The 14240-nt window shown below is 43.7% G+C and overlaps 1 protein-coding gene across 1 annotated transcript in view; it reads right to left on the bottom strand.

Annotated features, from left to right (window-relative positions):
- Window positions 1–14240, bottom strand: part of ARMH1 (armadillo like helical domain containing 1) — a 41182-nt gene that overhangs the window by 19907 nt on the left and 7035 nt on the right. The window contains exons 2-5 of the mRNA XM_054572124.1: window positions 8898–9125; window positions 4078–4146; window positions 2998–3164; window positions 1804–2000 (exon numbers count right to left, since the gene is read on the bottom strand). Coding sequence (XP_054428099.1) covers window positions 1804–2000; window positions 2998–3164; window positions 4078–4146; window positions 8898–9103 — 639 coding nt within the window. The 5' untranslated portion in view covers window positions 9104–9125. The remainder of the gene's footprint in view (window positions 1–1803; window positions 2001–2997; window positions 3165–4077; window positions 4147–8897; window positions 9126–14240) is intronic.

Here is a 14240-nt window from a genome sequence, read left to right as displayed (position 1 = left end):
TTTTTTCCTGTTTTCCTTTTATGGCTTTCATCGTTCTTTTTGAAAGAGGTGGAGTGGATGTTGAAAGAATAAGGACTCTATAGTTAGAGAGAGTGGATTTAAGTTCCCACTTAATACAATAAATACTTCTTACTTAGTGTGTGGCCTTGAATAAGTAAGAAAACACCCTCCAAAAGTTCAGTTCCGTCGTCTTTAAAATGGGGATAATATCTGCCTCCAAGAGCGATTGTGAAGACAAAAAGGGATAGTGTAAGTAAGCCCCTAACACAGTGCCTGGCATGGAGGTGGCACTTAATGATGGAAACTGGAAATAATAATGATAATCAGGTCTGTTTTGCTGGGCTTTCTTCCTCAGCACATCTCTTCAATGAGGTAGTCTTCCTTCTCTTTTTACTTCACATATTTCACATGGTCATCTTACTTACTTTCATGGTTTCAGCTATCACTTCTCTGCTCATGAAAATTCAAACTGCCACCCTCTCCTCAGGTCTCTCTCCGAAGCTTCAGCTTTTTATTTTCTACTGTCCAGCAGGCATTTCTACGAGGTGCCTTGAACAGTGACTTCTCAATTGAGCTAGGAACCAGAATTACTTAGGGAGTTAAAAAGAAAAAGCATAACTAAAGGCCGCATGAGAGCTGTCAGATTCTATGGGAGGGAGGCTCAAGATTAAGTATCCTGTATCTATCTATCTATCTATCTATCTATCTATCTATCTATTTGTAGAGGGGAAGGGAAGGAGAAAGACAGGGAGAGAAACATCGATGTGACAAGAGAAACAACTGGCTGTCTCTTGCACGTGCCCTGATGGTACTGAACCTGCAACACAGGATGTGCCTTGACTGGGAATCGAACTGGCAACCTTTTCGCTTTGCAGTATGACACCTAACCAACTGAGCCGCACCAGTCAGGGCAGAATTAAATATGTTTTAAATAAGTGACCTATCTGTATCTTCTGTAACCAGCCTGGTCTGCTCCTCAGATGGGCACTTGGGAGCCACCAAAGCTCATTAAGTTTATCAAATCAAAACCTAACTCTCCAAATCAAATAGGTTTTTCCTACTCTCTCTGTGGCACACAACTCACTACGCTAAGTTCAGAGCTGAATGTCATCTTTGACTCCTTTCCTTTCATCGCCTCAAGTCCCATGCATTCTGTCTCCAAAATGTCTGCCCAGCCTGGTCACCTGTATTCCCATAGCCACAGTTCTGGCCTTATCATCTCTTTGGTCTTTTAATTATCCCCCTGCCTCCAGCCCATCCTGGAGCTGTTTTGAAAGAGCTCGTGATGGTTCATCTGAAAACCATTCTTTGAGTCACTAATTCCCTCCTTACCAGGCGTAGTGTCTTCATGCGGTCACCATGCCCCAAACCTGACTTTGCTCACATTCCAGGGCGCTCTCTAACAGAGAGCCAGAAAGAAGACAAGGGAAAGCGTTTTCCCCAGCACTGGAGATCTGGTCTTTTCACTTGCACACTGTCTACAAATGCACCATGATTCTTTCCCTATCAAATTGACTCCTTTAATCTTTTCTACAGTCCTTTCATCATCCTTGTTGCTTGTCTCAAGTATTTTTAAGTCTGTCAACATCTTTCTGATCCTTAAGTAAACAGGACAAATCACTCTGATGGGAGACATGAACTCTCTGCCCTGCCTTGGCCTTTTAGAAGTAACACTGATTGAACAGACATGCAGTGGGAGGCTGAGCTCTGTTTCTCATGCCTACGTGGAGTGCATCTGTGGAAGGTAATTGTGAGATTACTGTGTGTGAATCAGAACCACAGGAGCCTGCAGCCTGGGCTCACCTGGGCAGTCCTGAGAGTCTGCAAGGACAGCTGCTGAGCTTTTGGGGACGTAGAAGGCAGTAAAGCTATTAGACCTTTGTACACTTGGTTCTGGTACTTGGGATTGCCGTGGACCAAAGAATCCAACAGAACCTGCACTTCCTCCTGGGTCTCCTCTGACTTAGACTTTGCCAAAAATTCTGCTATGGATCGTACACCTGAACAAAGAAAAGAGGAAATGCTAAACTGGAAGGGATTTATGACAACAATCTCCATTCAAGGTTACATAACATGAGGTAACAGGATTAAGATGAATTTAACCAAGCCTGTTCAATCAAAGCAAAATTGAGGCTTAGTCTCTTGTTGCATCACACTGTCTTGTTCACCATGGGCTACAGAGGCCGGAGGATTTTGTTTCAGCATAGGCGTCTCAGCTTATCAAACTGTTTCAAAATTTAAAATGGCTCTGCAAAATGCATAAATAAAAAACATGTATTTTTTTTATTGCTATGTGATAACTTACTATTGCTATGTGCATAGTGCTCAGCTGTTTACAAAATGTTTTGACAAATACTACATCATTTAATCCAGGAACTATACTGGGAGGGAGGTGTTAGTCCCATTTTTACGGATAAATACACGGAGGCTCAGAGAGGCCATAGGGGACACACAGTGAGCCATGATTCAAGTGCAATAAGGGAAGTGCTTCGGAAGAGGGGTGCATAGGGGGTGCTGTCTCCTTTACATGCCTCCTCAGAGTGCTTGATAGATCATGCTGAAAATCCTGGGTTATTTAGCCTTCTCACCACACTGTAAGTGCATTGAGGACAGGGACTGTATTTTCTTCATCTTTGTATTCCCAGCACCTTAGCATATACCTAGCACTCATATGCAATGATTTTATTTCAGTTTTATTTCCAGAGTTAGTCATAACTCAATTTCACAAAGGATTTTAGGCAATGACTCCATAAATCTTTGTTGAATGGATGCATGAAAAAGGATATATTTAAAATGGAAAAGTTATTTCCGAAACCACAAAAGAAAGATTTGAGCAAATGATGAATCAGAGAAATCATAAATATGGATGGGAGCTAATTGAGTCTGCAGGACAAAGTGCTTCCAGCACAACCAGTTCCGTGACACATTTTCCTGTAGCAGTGCTGGGTGCCGCCACCCTTTCCCCCAGGCCCCGGGGGAGACACACGCAGTACCCACCGTAGCTTTCACAAATGAGCTCCTTGTACTTTCTGCCAGAATTTGCAATAACCTGAAGTAGCTTGATGGATTCCTTCTTGTCCTCCTCTTTGATCTTCTCCAGCCCAAGTATTTCTAAGAGTGTTAGGACGCCTCCAACCTCAAGGAATTCTATAAGGTACCGATTACTGTCCAGAGGGATGGAAGAATAGAAAAAAGACACTTGTCAAATTCCTCAGCAAGACCTTCCTAAGGGATCTCAAGGTTCTTTCTTCACATACTTTGCCCTCCCACCCAGGAAATGCTCATGGGTAAAGTGACACAATAGTTGGGAAATTCTCCTTTTTGCATTCAGCAAAATGCAAAAGTCAATGCAATGAGCATTCCTTGTGTCTGGTTTTCTAGCATCTGTTTTTCTTGTAATAGCACCTCAACTGTCCCTTGGGGAGTCCCCCTCCACTCCTCATGAGCCCTGTGGTTTTGGTAAGGCAAGCAGGTGACAGGGTATGGCATCCATCTGACTGTAGTCACTTGTTTGGGGCCAGGTGTGTAACCCAAGTCAGTCCATTGAGGCTCAAAACCCGAGATTTTCTTGGGAACCCTTGGGAAAGATATGTTCTCCTTTTGGTGTGGATGAGCTATAAGGGTGCATATCTGGAGCTCTTGGGGCCCACAGCACAATAAGGCCTATCAATACATAGGAGAACAGGGCTGAGAAATGGAGGAAAAGGGAGGGAGAGACCAAGTGCCAATGACATACCCTGAACCCCTCGCAGTCAGGCCTGAAATATGGATTTCTACCTTCTGGGTTTTTCAGTTAAGTGAGCTAATAAATTCCCTTTTTTCCTGGTCCAATATGAGTTGATTTTGTGTATTTTAAAAACCAATGGGATGCTGACTGGTAAAGGGTCGAAGGAGGACATGGGATGGAGGAGCAATAGAACAGAACCACAGCTGACACCACCTCTGGGCCCATCCTGGGGGCTGCTAGGTACTCACAGATCATTAGAAGCCCTGGTGGCATGTGGTATGAATGCCAAGGACACGGCACAAGCCGGATATGCAACTGAGAACCTAGCGTCTCTCCAGAATAGAACTCACCTGCTTACAGCCGATAAGAAGATGCCAATGGACCTTAAAATCTTCTCTAAGCATGTGCCAGTCATATAGCTGTATGAAAAGTTAAAGAGTGAATTTCGGGGTGGCTTTCCACACAGAAACCAGACCCTGTGTCTGGTCCCTGGCACCACCAATGGCCTAGGACAACTAACAGCTGAGTTGAGCCCTTTATCTGTGAAAGGCCACTAGATTGCAGGAGAAGGGGTCACACACACATGGGGAAGGGGCATGGGGGCGGCAGGCATGTTCATGGTTCTCCAGGAAGCTCTCCTGGGGTAGTTCTGCCACCTTGGCTCCGGCAGGCTCTCTAGGGAGCGAGGAGTCTCTGATGAATAAAAGGTGCACAGAGGAAGCTGGTGGTCAATTTTCCGAGCCTCTCTATGCCATGACCATTAGCACCCTTGGGTCTCAGCACAGTTCATTACTTCGTGCCTCATTCTTAGACTTCTCTAAAAATAATCAGCTTCATCATTAATTCTCAATTTTGTACTTGCTCAAAGCTTTACACTGGAGGTCACTATTTTTATGAAGAATTGCATGTCTTCCTAATAAGAATAACAGGAGAGAGCGGAAAAATTAAACTCTGATTTAAAACAACCTCAGTATTTAATGTTATTTTTAATGTGAGCCTTTGCAAAAAGCTTCATTGTAATAAAGCACCCAGAGCACGCATCAGCTTGGATATAAGGTATGAAATCAAGCCACAACAGAAAAGGAACCAGTCAACAATTACTAGGCTCATAACACATCACAGGCTCTTAGAACACTTAAGAAATTAGCTGAAATTATTGCAGCTCATGGAGGATGACTGAGAGCTTCCAAGACTGATAAAGGCTAATGTAATGGGTTGGAGGTAATGGTGCTTTGTTGGGGGGGAGGGTGCGTGAGGCAAATTATCTCTGCTGCACCCTGGTTCCCAGGATGCCAATAGAAGTAGAGACAGATTGGCTCATTAGGAAAGGCTCTTCCCTGCAAAAACAGTGTTTGCTCTGAAGCCAGTCTCCTCTGCCTGTTGCCGCTACAGCTGGAAGCCTGGCAATCAGCCCACATGGGAGCCTCTATTCCCACCTTGCCTTCCACTCTGCCTTCCCAAACCCCAGCCCCCGTTCCTGCCCCCTGTGCATTCTCCTTCTTTTCTTCGGTTACCAGTGAGGCTGACCAGCTTTCATCATCTCTTTCCTGTCCCAGGCTAGTCCTATTTTCATAGCCACTCATTCATAGGTAATTTTGGTTCAGCATTTCAGCAATTGGTTCCAGAAGCCTACCACAATAGCAGTAGTAGCTAACAAGTGCAAAGCATTCATTGTGTGCCAGGCACTGTGCTAACTACTGTGCTTGCATTGTCTCATTGAATGCTCACCACACCCTGCAGTGGGTGCTATCACTGTGTTTCCATTCACTTCATGGGGAACAATCTCAGACAAGTTAATGACCTGTCCAAGGTTCCCATGTTAACTGATGGAACCTAGGACATGAACCTAGGGAGTCTAACTCAGAGTCTGGGTTCTTACAGTCAGGTCTTCCTGCCTGTAGGCAGCTGCATGGCTATTCATGCAGCTAATCTTGTATGGTGTTGGAGGTGGAACTGAGGGTCTGCACTGTCCACTGGGTGGGCGACAATGAAGTAGACTGGGTGGCATGTGGGCTTTTGGCAGACAGACCTGTCAAACCTTATTTCTGCTTTTTACTCAACCTTTAAAAGGCTCATCTTTCTTATCTATAAAATGGGATAATACCAATCACTTATCAGGCTCGGTGTTAGGCTCATATAATATTTGTACAGCACCTAACTCAGTGCCTAGAAAATGACTCAATAAATAACTAATAATTTTGTCATTATAATATACAAATCCTTAGTTTCACTCATATATTCTGTGTGTTCAAAGTTAAAAAAAGGGTTTGAGGCTTATGTGGGATTACGTGATAGTTAATTGTGCAAAATATGATGATGCTATAGTGACTTGTTTTCCTTCAAAATCCACTGTAACTGGAGGGCTGGGGGGAAGAAGCGGGGTTACTGATTCAAAGCCCTATGTCACTCAGCTGGTCTATTTTGTCTGTTGGGTAATAAGGTCACAAAAAGTTAGGAAATTATCATTAATTTCAGGTGTAGAAACTGAATATACATCTGTATATTATAAATGTGGTTCATTTAGTCATTCAGTAAGCATTCTGGTCGGCACTTAGGATATAAAGAAGAACACTGGTAATAAGAGCAATGATTGAGGAAGGAAAGAAGTGCGCTGAATACAGAATTCTTGGAAACACTAACACTTAACGGGTGGGTAGGAAAGATCCTGCAATAGGGCCTGAGAAACAGAAATGGAAGAAGATAGAGGAGCGAGAAGAGCCTAAGAAGGCGCAGTGGTCAGAGCCCTGGCTGCGTAGCTCACTTGGTTAGGGCATTGTCCTGATTCGAGAGGGTTGAATTGTCAGGGTTCCTCTTTTGTACCTCCCTGCACTCCTGGGTCATGGACATACAAGTTCAGATTTGTGGGCATCCCTGAACTTAAAAAAGAAAAAGGAGGAAGGGGCCAGTGGTCAGGCAGGGCCAGGGCTGGGGTAAGGTGAGTGAAACACTTGATTCAGTATAAAACTTCAGGTGGCACCAGAAAAACTCACTTATCAAATAATATTTCAATGTACTATTACACATAGAAATTGCTATAAAAATCCACAATAAATACAATATCAAAGTTTTAAATAAAGGTGGGATGCGATTCTGCACTGGTGCGATTCTGCCTCACACATTCCCTGCTGTGGTCAAATGGAAAACGCTGTGAAGGAAGATAAGGAGGGAAAAAAGTACTCTAGATTTGGTGTCAAGGAGGTTGCCGATAACCTTGGCGCGGGTAGTGTCATGAGTTGTGGGGACAAAGCCAGGTTATAGGTGCTGATGTTTCTCAAAGCATGGTCTGTGCACCACCATATCAGAGTCACCTAGAATGCTTGTGAAAAATAAAGAGCCCAGGGACCCTCCCTCATTCTACTAAATTAGGTCCTTAGGTGGGGGTAGGGAGGCAGCCTCGCAGTCTGCATTTTAAACCTCTTTCATTGCATACTCATATCTGAGAATGTTGGGGCCAGCCTAGCAATGTATTCAGTGGTGCTCCTTTTGGTCTGTGTTCTAGGCCTGAGTCTGATTAATAATTTCATCAATGACTTAACTGTAGGAAAAAGAGAGCTGTGTTGATTTAAGCCTTTAGTTCTGTGTAGCTGCAGACTCTCTGGCTCATTCTTTCCTTTATTTAGCAAACATGTGTTAAGCACCCATTATGCACCAGACATTGTGCTAAGGTGTTAGAAATACAGAGATGAGTAGAGCAGATGCAATTCCTGCCCTCGTCGTGTTTACAGTCCAGCGGGGGAAGAGATTTTAAGCATGTAATAAAATAAAATGTTATGAGCATTAAGATAGAAGAAGTGCTTGCTATGAGGATAGATAATAGGGAACCTAAGTTAGTCTGGGGCTCAGAAAAGGACTTCCTAAAAAAGTGATGTTTAAATTGAGATCTGAAAAATGGAGTAGGAATTAGTCAAATAAAGAGGGAGTGTAGAGGAGGAGGAGGGTTCAGGGAAGGAGAAAAATGTTTAATAAAAGAATCTGAGATGAAGCAATGGAGTGTTAATGGGCACACAGAGCAGGAATATGCTCAAATCCACCCGTATTTCAAACTATCACCTTGACAGTGACAAATCTGTCTTCAGCCCCAGTCTGCCTCTAGGGCTCCTGAGCTCAGGCGCCTAAATTCAGCATTTCCTAAACCAAATTTATTTACCCCTAAATTCACCCCTCTTCTTGTACTCTCTTCTCACAGAATGGCATACCATTTGCTTAATTTCCCCCAAGCCAGAAACGTGAGAGTTATCCTTGGAGATGTACGTGGAGTTGGGTAAATGGATATGGAACACCATTCCAGAGATAAATGTGTGCAAGGGTACACATGTGAGAGTTTTTAAACTGGAATGGTGCCGACGATGGATTAGATCACTCGGGGAGAATCTGAGAGTGAGCAGAGAAGAGGGAGGCAGATGGAGTCCCAAGGAATGCCAGCACTCAAGGGGTGGCTGAAGAAGAAATGGAATGAACAGAAAGGAGAAAAACAAGAGAAACCAAGAGAAACCAAGGGAAGAGGGCTTTAAGAGGTGGGAATGGCTGACTGCCAAACGCAACTGAGAGGTCATGCATGAAGAGTGAGGTTGTAGTCACTGTGTTTGCTATGAAACACATCATTGGTAACCTTGGCAAGTCCTGCCTAGTGGAGTGGAGGGGACAGAAGTCAACATGCAGTGGGTGGGGAAGAAAAGAGAGGTGAGGAAGCGGAGACAGAGACCAATAACCTTTCCTAGAGAGATGCTTCATCACAAAGAGAAAGAACTGGGAGGAATACAGGTTTGAGACAGGGATTTAATTAAGGTAGAAGAGATTTGAGCCGATATAAATGCTGATGCAAAAAGCTGGTAATGAGGAAAAGGTGGAAACTATAGGAGAGAAAGAAAAAAGGCCCTGAGAAGACGGTGGGGGACTCAAGTACAATCCCAATAGAGGATTAGCTCCAGACCGAAGGACTACCAACTTCAACTCTGAGGGACACAAAAGAGGTTAGGAGTGAGAATAAGGATATATTTACAGGTTGGAAAGGCGGGAAGTTGAGGGAATTCTTGACTTTTGGGATGATATTTTGATCACCAGATGTCCTGTTCTAAAATCTTAGAATGGAGAGGAGAGTTCCCTCGATAAGCTTCCCCTTTTTCCTATTGAATATAGCTTTTTCCCCCCCTTTCTGTTCAGCAAAGGATACGTGAATCTAAGCCAGGTGGTCAAGCGCACCAGGAATAAGCTGGCCCCCTGGGAAAACTCCTGCTCCAGCTCAGGGGCAGTCCTGCCTTGGTTGGTTTCAATGAAATTGTTGAGGATGTGACTCCTTGCGACTTTTCCAGCATTGTCCCAATCCTGTAAAAAACTCAAGAGCCGGCTAATTGCTGCCTGCTCCTTTATAGAAGTCATGATCAACCAGTCCTGACGTTGGCTACAGTGGAAAAGAAAACAGACAGGTTACCAAAATGTTTAGAAACATGCATGTCCTGTAGGTTACGCTACGGGTTTTGCTTTTCTGGCAATCAACTGGAAGCAGGTGAGCCTCTGTCACCCACATGGATACAGTGACATTCAAAATACACTTGTACAACTGGTGACCTGTGACTCTTAACAGGGAAGATCTAGCTATGTTGTAATGGAATTAAGACTATCAAGGTAGTAAATGCCTGACTGAAGTTTAAGGGCTAAAATTTTAGCTCTTTGGTTTCTCTGCTGACGCCAGTAATGAAAAGAACCGCAGGATCCAGCTGAGAAGAAGGCGCTTGCTCAAGACCGAGGCCTCTCTCACCCCCCCACTTCACACGGGGTGAGATATTTGGGGTCTTTAGAGGCCTGGCCCCCTCTTATGCCAATCAGCCCAGGTACAGCACCCTTTAACCTAGTTCCTTGGGCTTTTATACTAACTCTCTTAAAAAACAACTTTTTAAAAAAGTTAGTGGGAAGAAAAAGTTCCCATTCCATAGTTGGATTAATGGGCTGTGGTTTGTAGGAGGCTGTGTCCTTGGGAGAATGTTTTCAGTGGGGGGAGGGAAGGTTTAAAATAAACCCGTTTTCCAAAAATAGTTGTGATTGAAAGTGTTATTATCCATAACAAATGTTAGTGCTGATGGGAGAGAGGCATGTGTGATTCTTTTGTCTAACAGACAAGTGAAAGTCATATTTCACATTATCATGGGGTTTTCTGTGATTTACAGAATATTTGTGAAACATTACTTGCAGTGGCCATGATTGATATGGAGAGAACAGCTTGTGTGTAGGGGAGATGTGTATTTCACGAAGACGGTTCAACATGAAATTTACAGTCCCATAAAGTGCTTCTACATCTTTGCCAGAGATCTAGTTAAAAGGACTTTACAGTCTGAAACATCCTAAAATTGATTCTAAATTAACGTTTCCTCACATGTATTTGAGATATTGATGGGGCCCGGCTATCAGAATTTTATTAGGAAGCAATAATCTGAAGCATGCGGAGACAGACATACATACACACCAACCTCCTGTACTCCCCAGAGGACACTAGATATGTGCTCCCAGGAAGGGCGTCACGTAGCCTCTGGGATACAGACAGCCACGAAATCCCGTCAGCCTGAGCAGCCAGATGAATAACTGTGGATCAACCTCAACACAAAAATGACCAAAAGCTTTCATGGGAACATGCATCAATCACTGCGAATAACATTACAGCCCTAAGCCTGAGAATAACTCTCAGAGTCCGTGGCCATCTTCAATAGCCCAACTGGCCTCAAGAAAAGGGGGAGCAGTGGCTGTTCTGGACCCCAGGGAGGAGGGGTTGAAACACCCCCATTAGCCGAATCAGGCAGGAAAGCACCCTGTGCCCCTGCTCTGCTGTGGACGGACCCACTCTAGGATCAATGCTCAAAGTGCTATCGGAGATACATCCAGCAATTCTAGGACACCACGCTGGATATTCCATATTGTGTCCACTTGCAGATCTGTCTTCCCTATCTTCTTCTTCTTTTTAGATTTTATTTATTTATTTATTTATTTTTAGAGAGTGAGGAAAGGAGAGAAAATAAAAGAGAGAGAAACATCAATGTTTGGTTGCCTCTCGCGCACTCCCTACTGTGGATCTGGCCTGCAACCCAGGCATGTGCCCTGACTGGGAATTGAACCGGCAACCCTTTGGTTCGCAGGCCAGCGCTCATTCCACTGAGCCACACCAGCCAGGGCTCCATCTTTTTTAAACAGAAAAGAAAACCAAGAAATGGCAGCATTGAAGGTCACAGTGATACCGTGCTAAATCAGTGAGTATGTAGTGAAGGCCCATCACATGGCACTGGGCAAGGTGCTGCAGCTGATGTGGCGATGAACATGGTGCTCCTCGGGCCCTTGAGGGACTCCAGTTCTGGCAGTAGAGTGGAAGAGCGTGAGAGCTGACATCAGACCGGGTTCAAGGTCCAGCTCCCCACTCGCTATTTCGAAAAACATCAGTAGTACCTGCCTTATCCCTTGCCATCCTCCAGTCTCACTCCAGAAACCGCCCCTTTCCACTGTTTTGGCTATTTCTTCTGGTGTTTACTTCTATATTTTCAAATAATAAGTTTATACTACTTGGTATGAGTTGACTTGTGTCCCCCTTGCCCCTTAATCCCCAGTACCTCAGAAGGTGACTATATTTGGAGATAGGGTCTTTAAAGAGGTAATTAAGTTAAACCGAGGTCATTAGGGCAGACCCTAATTCAATATAAGATTAGGGCACAAACACACACAGAGAGAAGACCATATGAAGACAACAGAAGTTGGCCATTTAAAAGTCAGAGAGGCCAGAGAAGAAACCAACCCATAGCACCTTATATCGAACACCTTGATCAGAGCCTCCAAATCTGTGAGGTAAGTTTCTGTTTTAAGCCACCAAGTCTGTGGTACTTTGTTATGGGAGCCCTAGCAAACTAGTACATTACTATTATTTATCAATTTTAGATAATATATATATTCTGGCAATTGAGGACTTAGCTCTCCCTCTCATTCTCACAATACTATAGTTTTCCACAATTTATAGTTAAATCAACAGTTAGTGTTTACATTATTGGCCAAGTAAATAAACATTGTGTATTCAAGCTGTAATCTATTACGTTTTCTTTCTCGAATTGGTTTTACCTGGAGTTAATTTCTTTATCCAATTGTTTAGTTTTCTATGTATCTTATTTTGCTGTGTATAATGTGTACCCATGTTTTAGTGCTAATTCTCATGTATAATGCGTATCTTTATTTTTACCTCCAAAATTTGGGCAAAAAAGTGCTCTTTATACATAGCAAAATATGGGGTACCTAGAGCTGTTTTCTTCCAAATGTTCCAAACGTGTAGCAATGATTTTTGCTAATGTTCAGCTCTAACTGATTAGTTCCATCTTTTCCCTGGAGATTTCTTCCCACTGTCTTTTGTTCTTGGACTGGTTACTGGCTAAACCTGGTGCACAAACATTGTCCTGGGATTTCCTTTTATCAGTCTTCTCTGTTGATTGCCCTGTTGCCTGGATTCACCTCATCTTCCTTCCTAGTTTTCGCTCTCTTTTTGTTGAAGCACATTCTCCAGGAGCTTCCTAAGAAATGAAAACTATTTTTTGTATGTGTTCTTGGAAGCCTGAAAATGTTTTTGACCTCATGTTAGCTTGGTTGGGTGTATAATTCCATGTTAGAAATAATCTTCCCTGGGATTGAGCCTCCCCAGTATTGCTGTTGAGAAGTCTTGACTTCATTCTGATTCCTGTGCCTGTCTGGCTTGTTTTTTCACTCCTGATGCTTTTAAAACCTCTTCTGAAAACGTAGGATGAAAGGCCTTGGTGCAGGTCTTTTCATTTACTATACTAAGCCCTTCAGTTCTTAGAAATGTAGTCATCAGGCAACAGCCAGTCTTTCATTAAGGACCTCATCAATGTCAGTCAGTGGAGGATTTTTTCCTTCTGGGGCCCTCAGGGTCTCTGGAGAAGACTTTTCTATTTTCCCAGGGAGGGGGAGGAGGTGGGGTTGACAAATACCTGGTTACTGCCATCCTGGAGGTAGTGGGGGACGAGGGCCTGGGGCTGCCACAATGCAGTATGTAGTCTTCCACCCATTGCTCCGTTTTCCACCCTACATGTCATCCCTGCCCTTAAAACTATGCCTGCGCTCCCTGAGTATGAAGGCCTCCAGCGTTCAGATTCCTTTCTCCTTATGCAGCGAGAGCTAGAGTGGTTGTCTGCCGGTTGAGAGAGCAGCTCTGGGGTGAGGGCAAAGTGCTGTCCATACAGACTTCAGCCAATCCTCATGTTTAACTCCGTATCTCACTTCTGACTTTCTATGGTAACTTGTGCTTCAAACATTAAACCTCTTCAAGGTTAAACTGGGTGAACTGAGTTGCTTCTCGCTGGTAATCTCCCCTCATTGGCACTTAGTTTGTTTTTTCTTTTTAAGATGCTTGAAGCCAGATAACATTCCCCTACCTGCCTTCTAGCTTCCAAATATTTGTTGAACTTTCATCTGCTATTGCGTTGCTGCTTTCTCTGAACTTTTGTGACTTAATATATTTTTATATTTCTTTCATGTTAGGTCAGTAAGGCTTTGAGAGGTAGGGGGAGATGAAATGTGGCAGTCATGTTCAATCAAGACTGTCTAGCCCCTTGTTATTTATTTTTATCTCAACTATTCCTCAAAGTAAGGTTTGATGAAAATTGAAAAAAAATTAAATACAATTTTTAAAAGAATTAAGCCCTGGCTGGGTAGTTCAGTTGGTTAGAGCATCATCCCAATAGCAAGGCTATGGGTTTGATCCCCAGTCAGGGCACATACAAGAATCAATCGATGAATGCATAAATAAGTGGAACAACAAATCGATGTTTCCCTCCCTCTCCCCCTTCCTCTCTCTCTCAAGTTAATACATTAAGAAAAAAAAAATAAAAAGGTTTGCTTGTTTATTGAAGGTCTCACAGCTAAAAGAGGGGTGGCAATGAAAACTGAACTCAGATTTGTGTGTAATTCGAGTTGTTTCTCTACATGTAATCAAAAGCACTAATTCTGCTCTCCCCTGGGCTCCAAAATGTCACCAATAGCCTCCTATTGCCAAATGCAGTGGCTAGCTTGCAGTGTCATCTTGCTTGACCCCTGATGGACTGAGGATGGCTCTTTTCTCAAAATTCCTTTCCTGACCCCACTCTCTCCTTGTTCTACCCCTCACTCTGGATCCTCCGCAGGCTCCTTTCCAAGTCCTTCTGCTGTTCTCGGTTCTCTTTTCATGCTTTGCAATTTCCTGGATGATGTCCTTCACTCCCATGACTTCAAGTTGTATCTATAGGCTTTATGACTCCCAAATCCATATCCCACTCAGCCTGGGACTGCCGTCTGAGGGGCAGATCCCTGCATCTAAATGACCAGTGGATGTCCTCATTGGTATGTTTCACACACTCTTCAAATCAGGTAGTCCCCAGCCGAACTCATCAAGCCCTCACACCTGCTCCTTCCCCTGTGTTGGTTCTGTTTCACATGTGAGCTTTCTTTCATGCCTACCCTTTTCCCCTGCCCTCCTTATCTAAACTGTTGCCAGGCTCTGCAA

The sequence above is a fragment of the Pteronotus mesoamericanus genome, unplaced genomic scaffold (assembly GCF_021234165.1).
Source record: "Pteronotus mesoamericanus isolate MK-2021 breed Mesoamerican mustached bat unplaced genomic scaffold, CSHL_Meso_final contig_221, whole genome shotgun sequence".
In the NCBI taxonomy this organism is placed as follows: Eukaryota; Metazoa; Chordata; class Mammalia; order Chiroptera; family Mormoopidae; genus Pteronotus; species Pteronotus mesoamericanus.
Note: the sequence above shows the minus strand (reverse complement) of the source record. Positions and strands in the feature narration are given on the sequence as shown.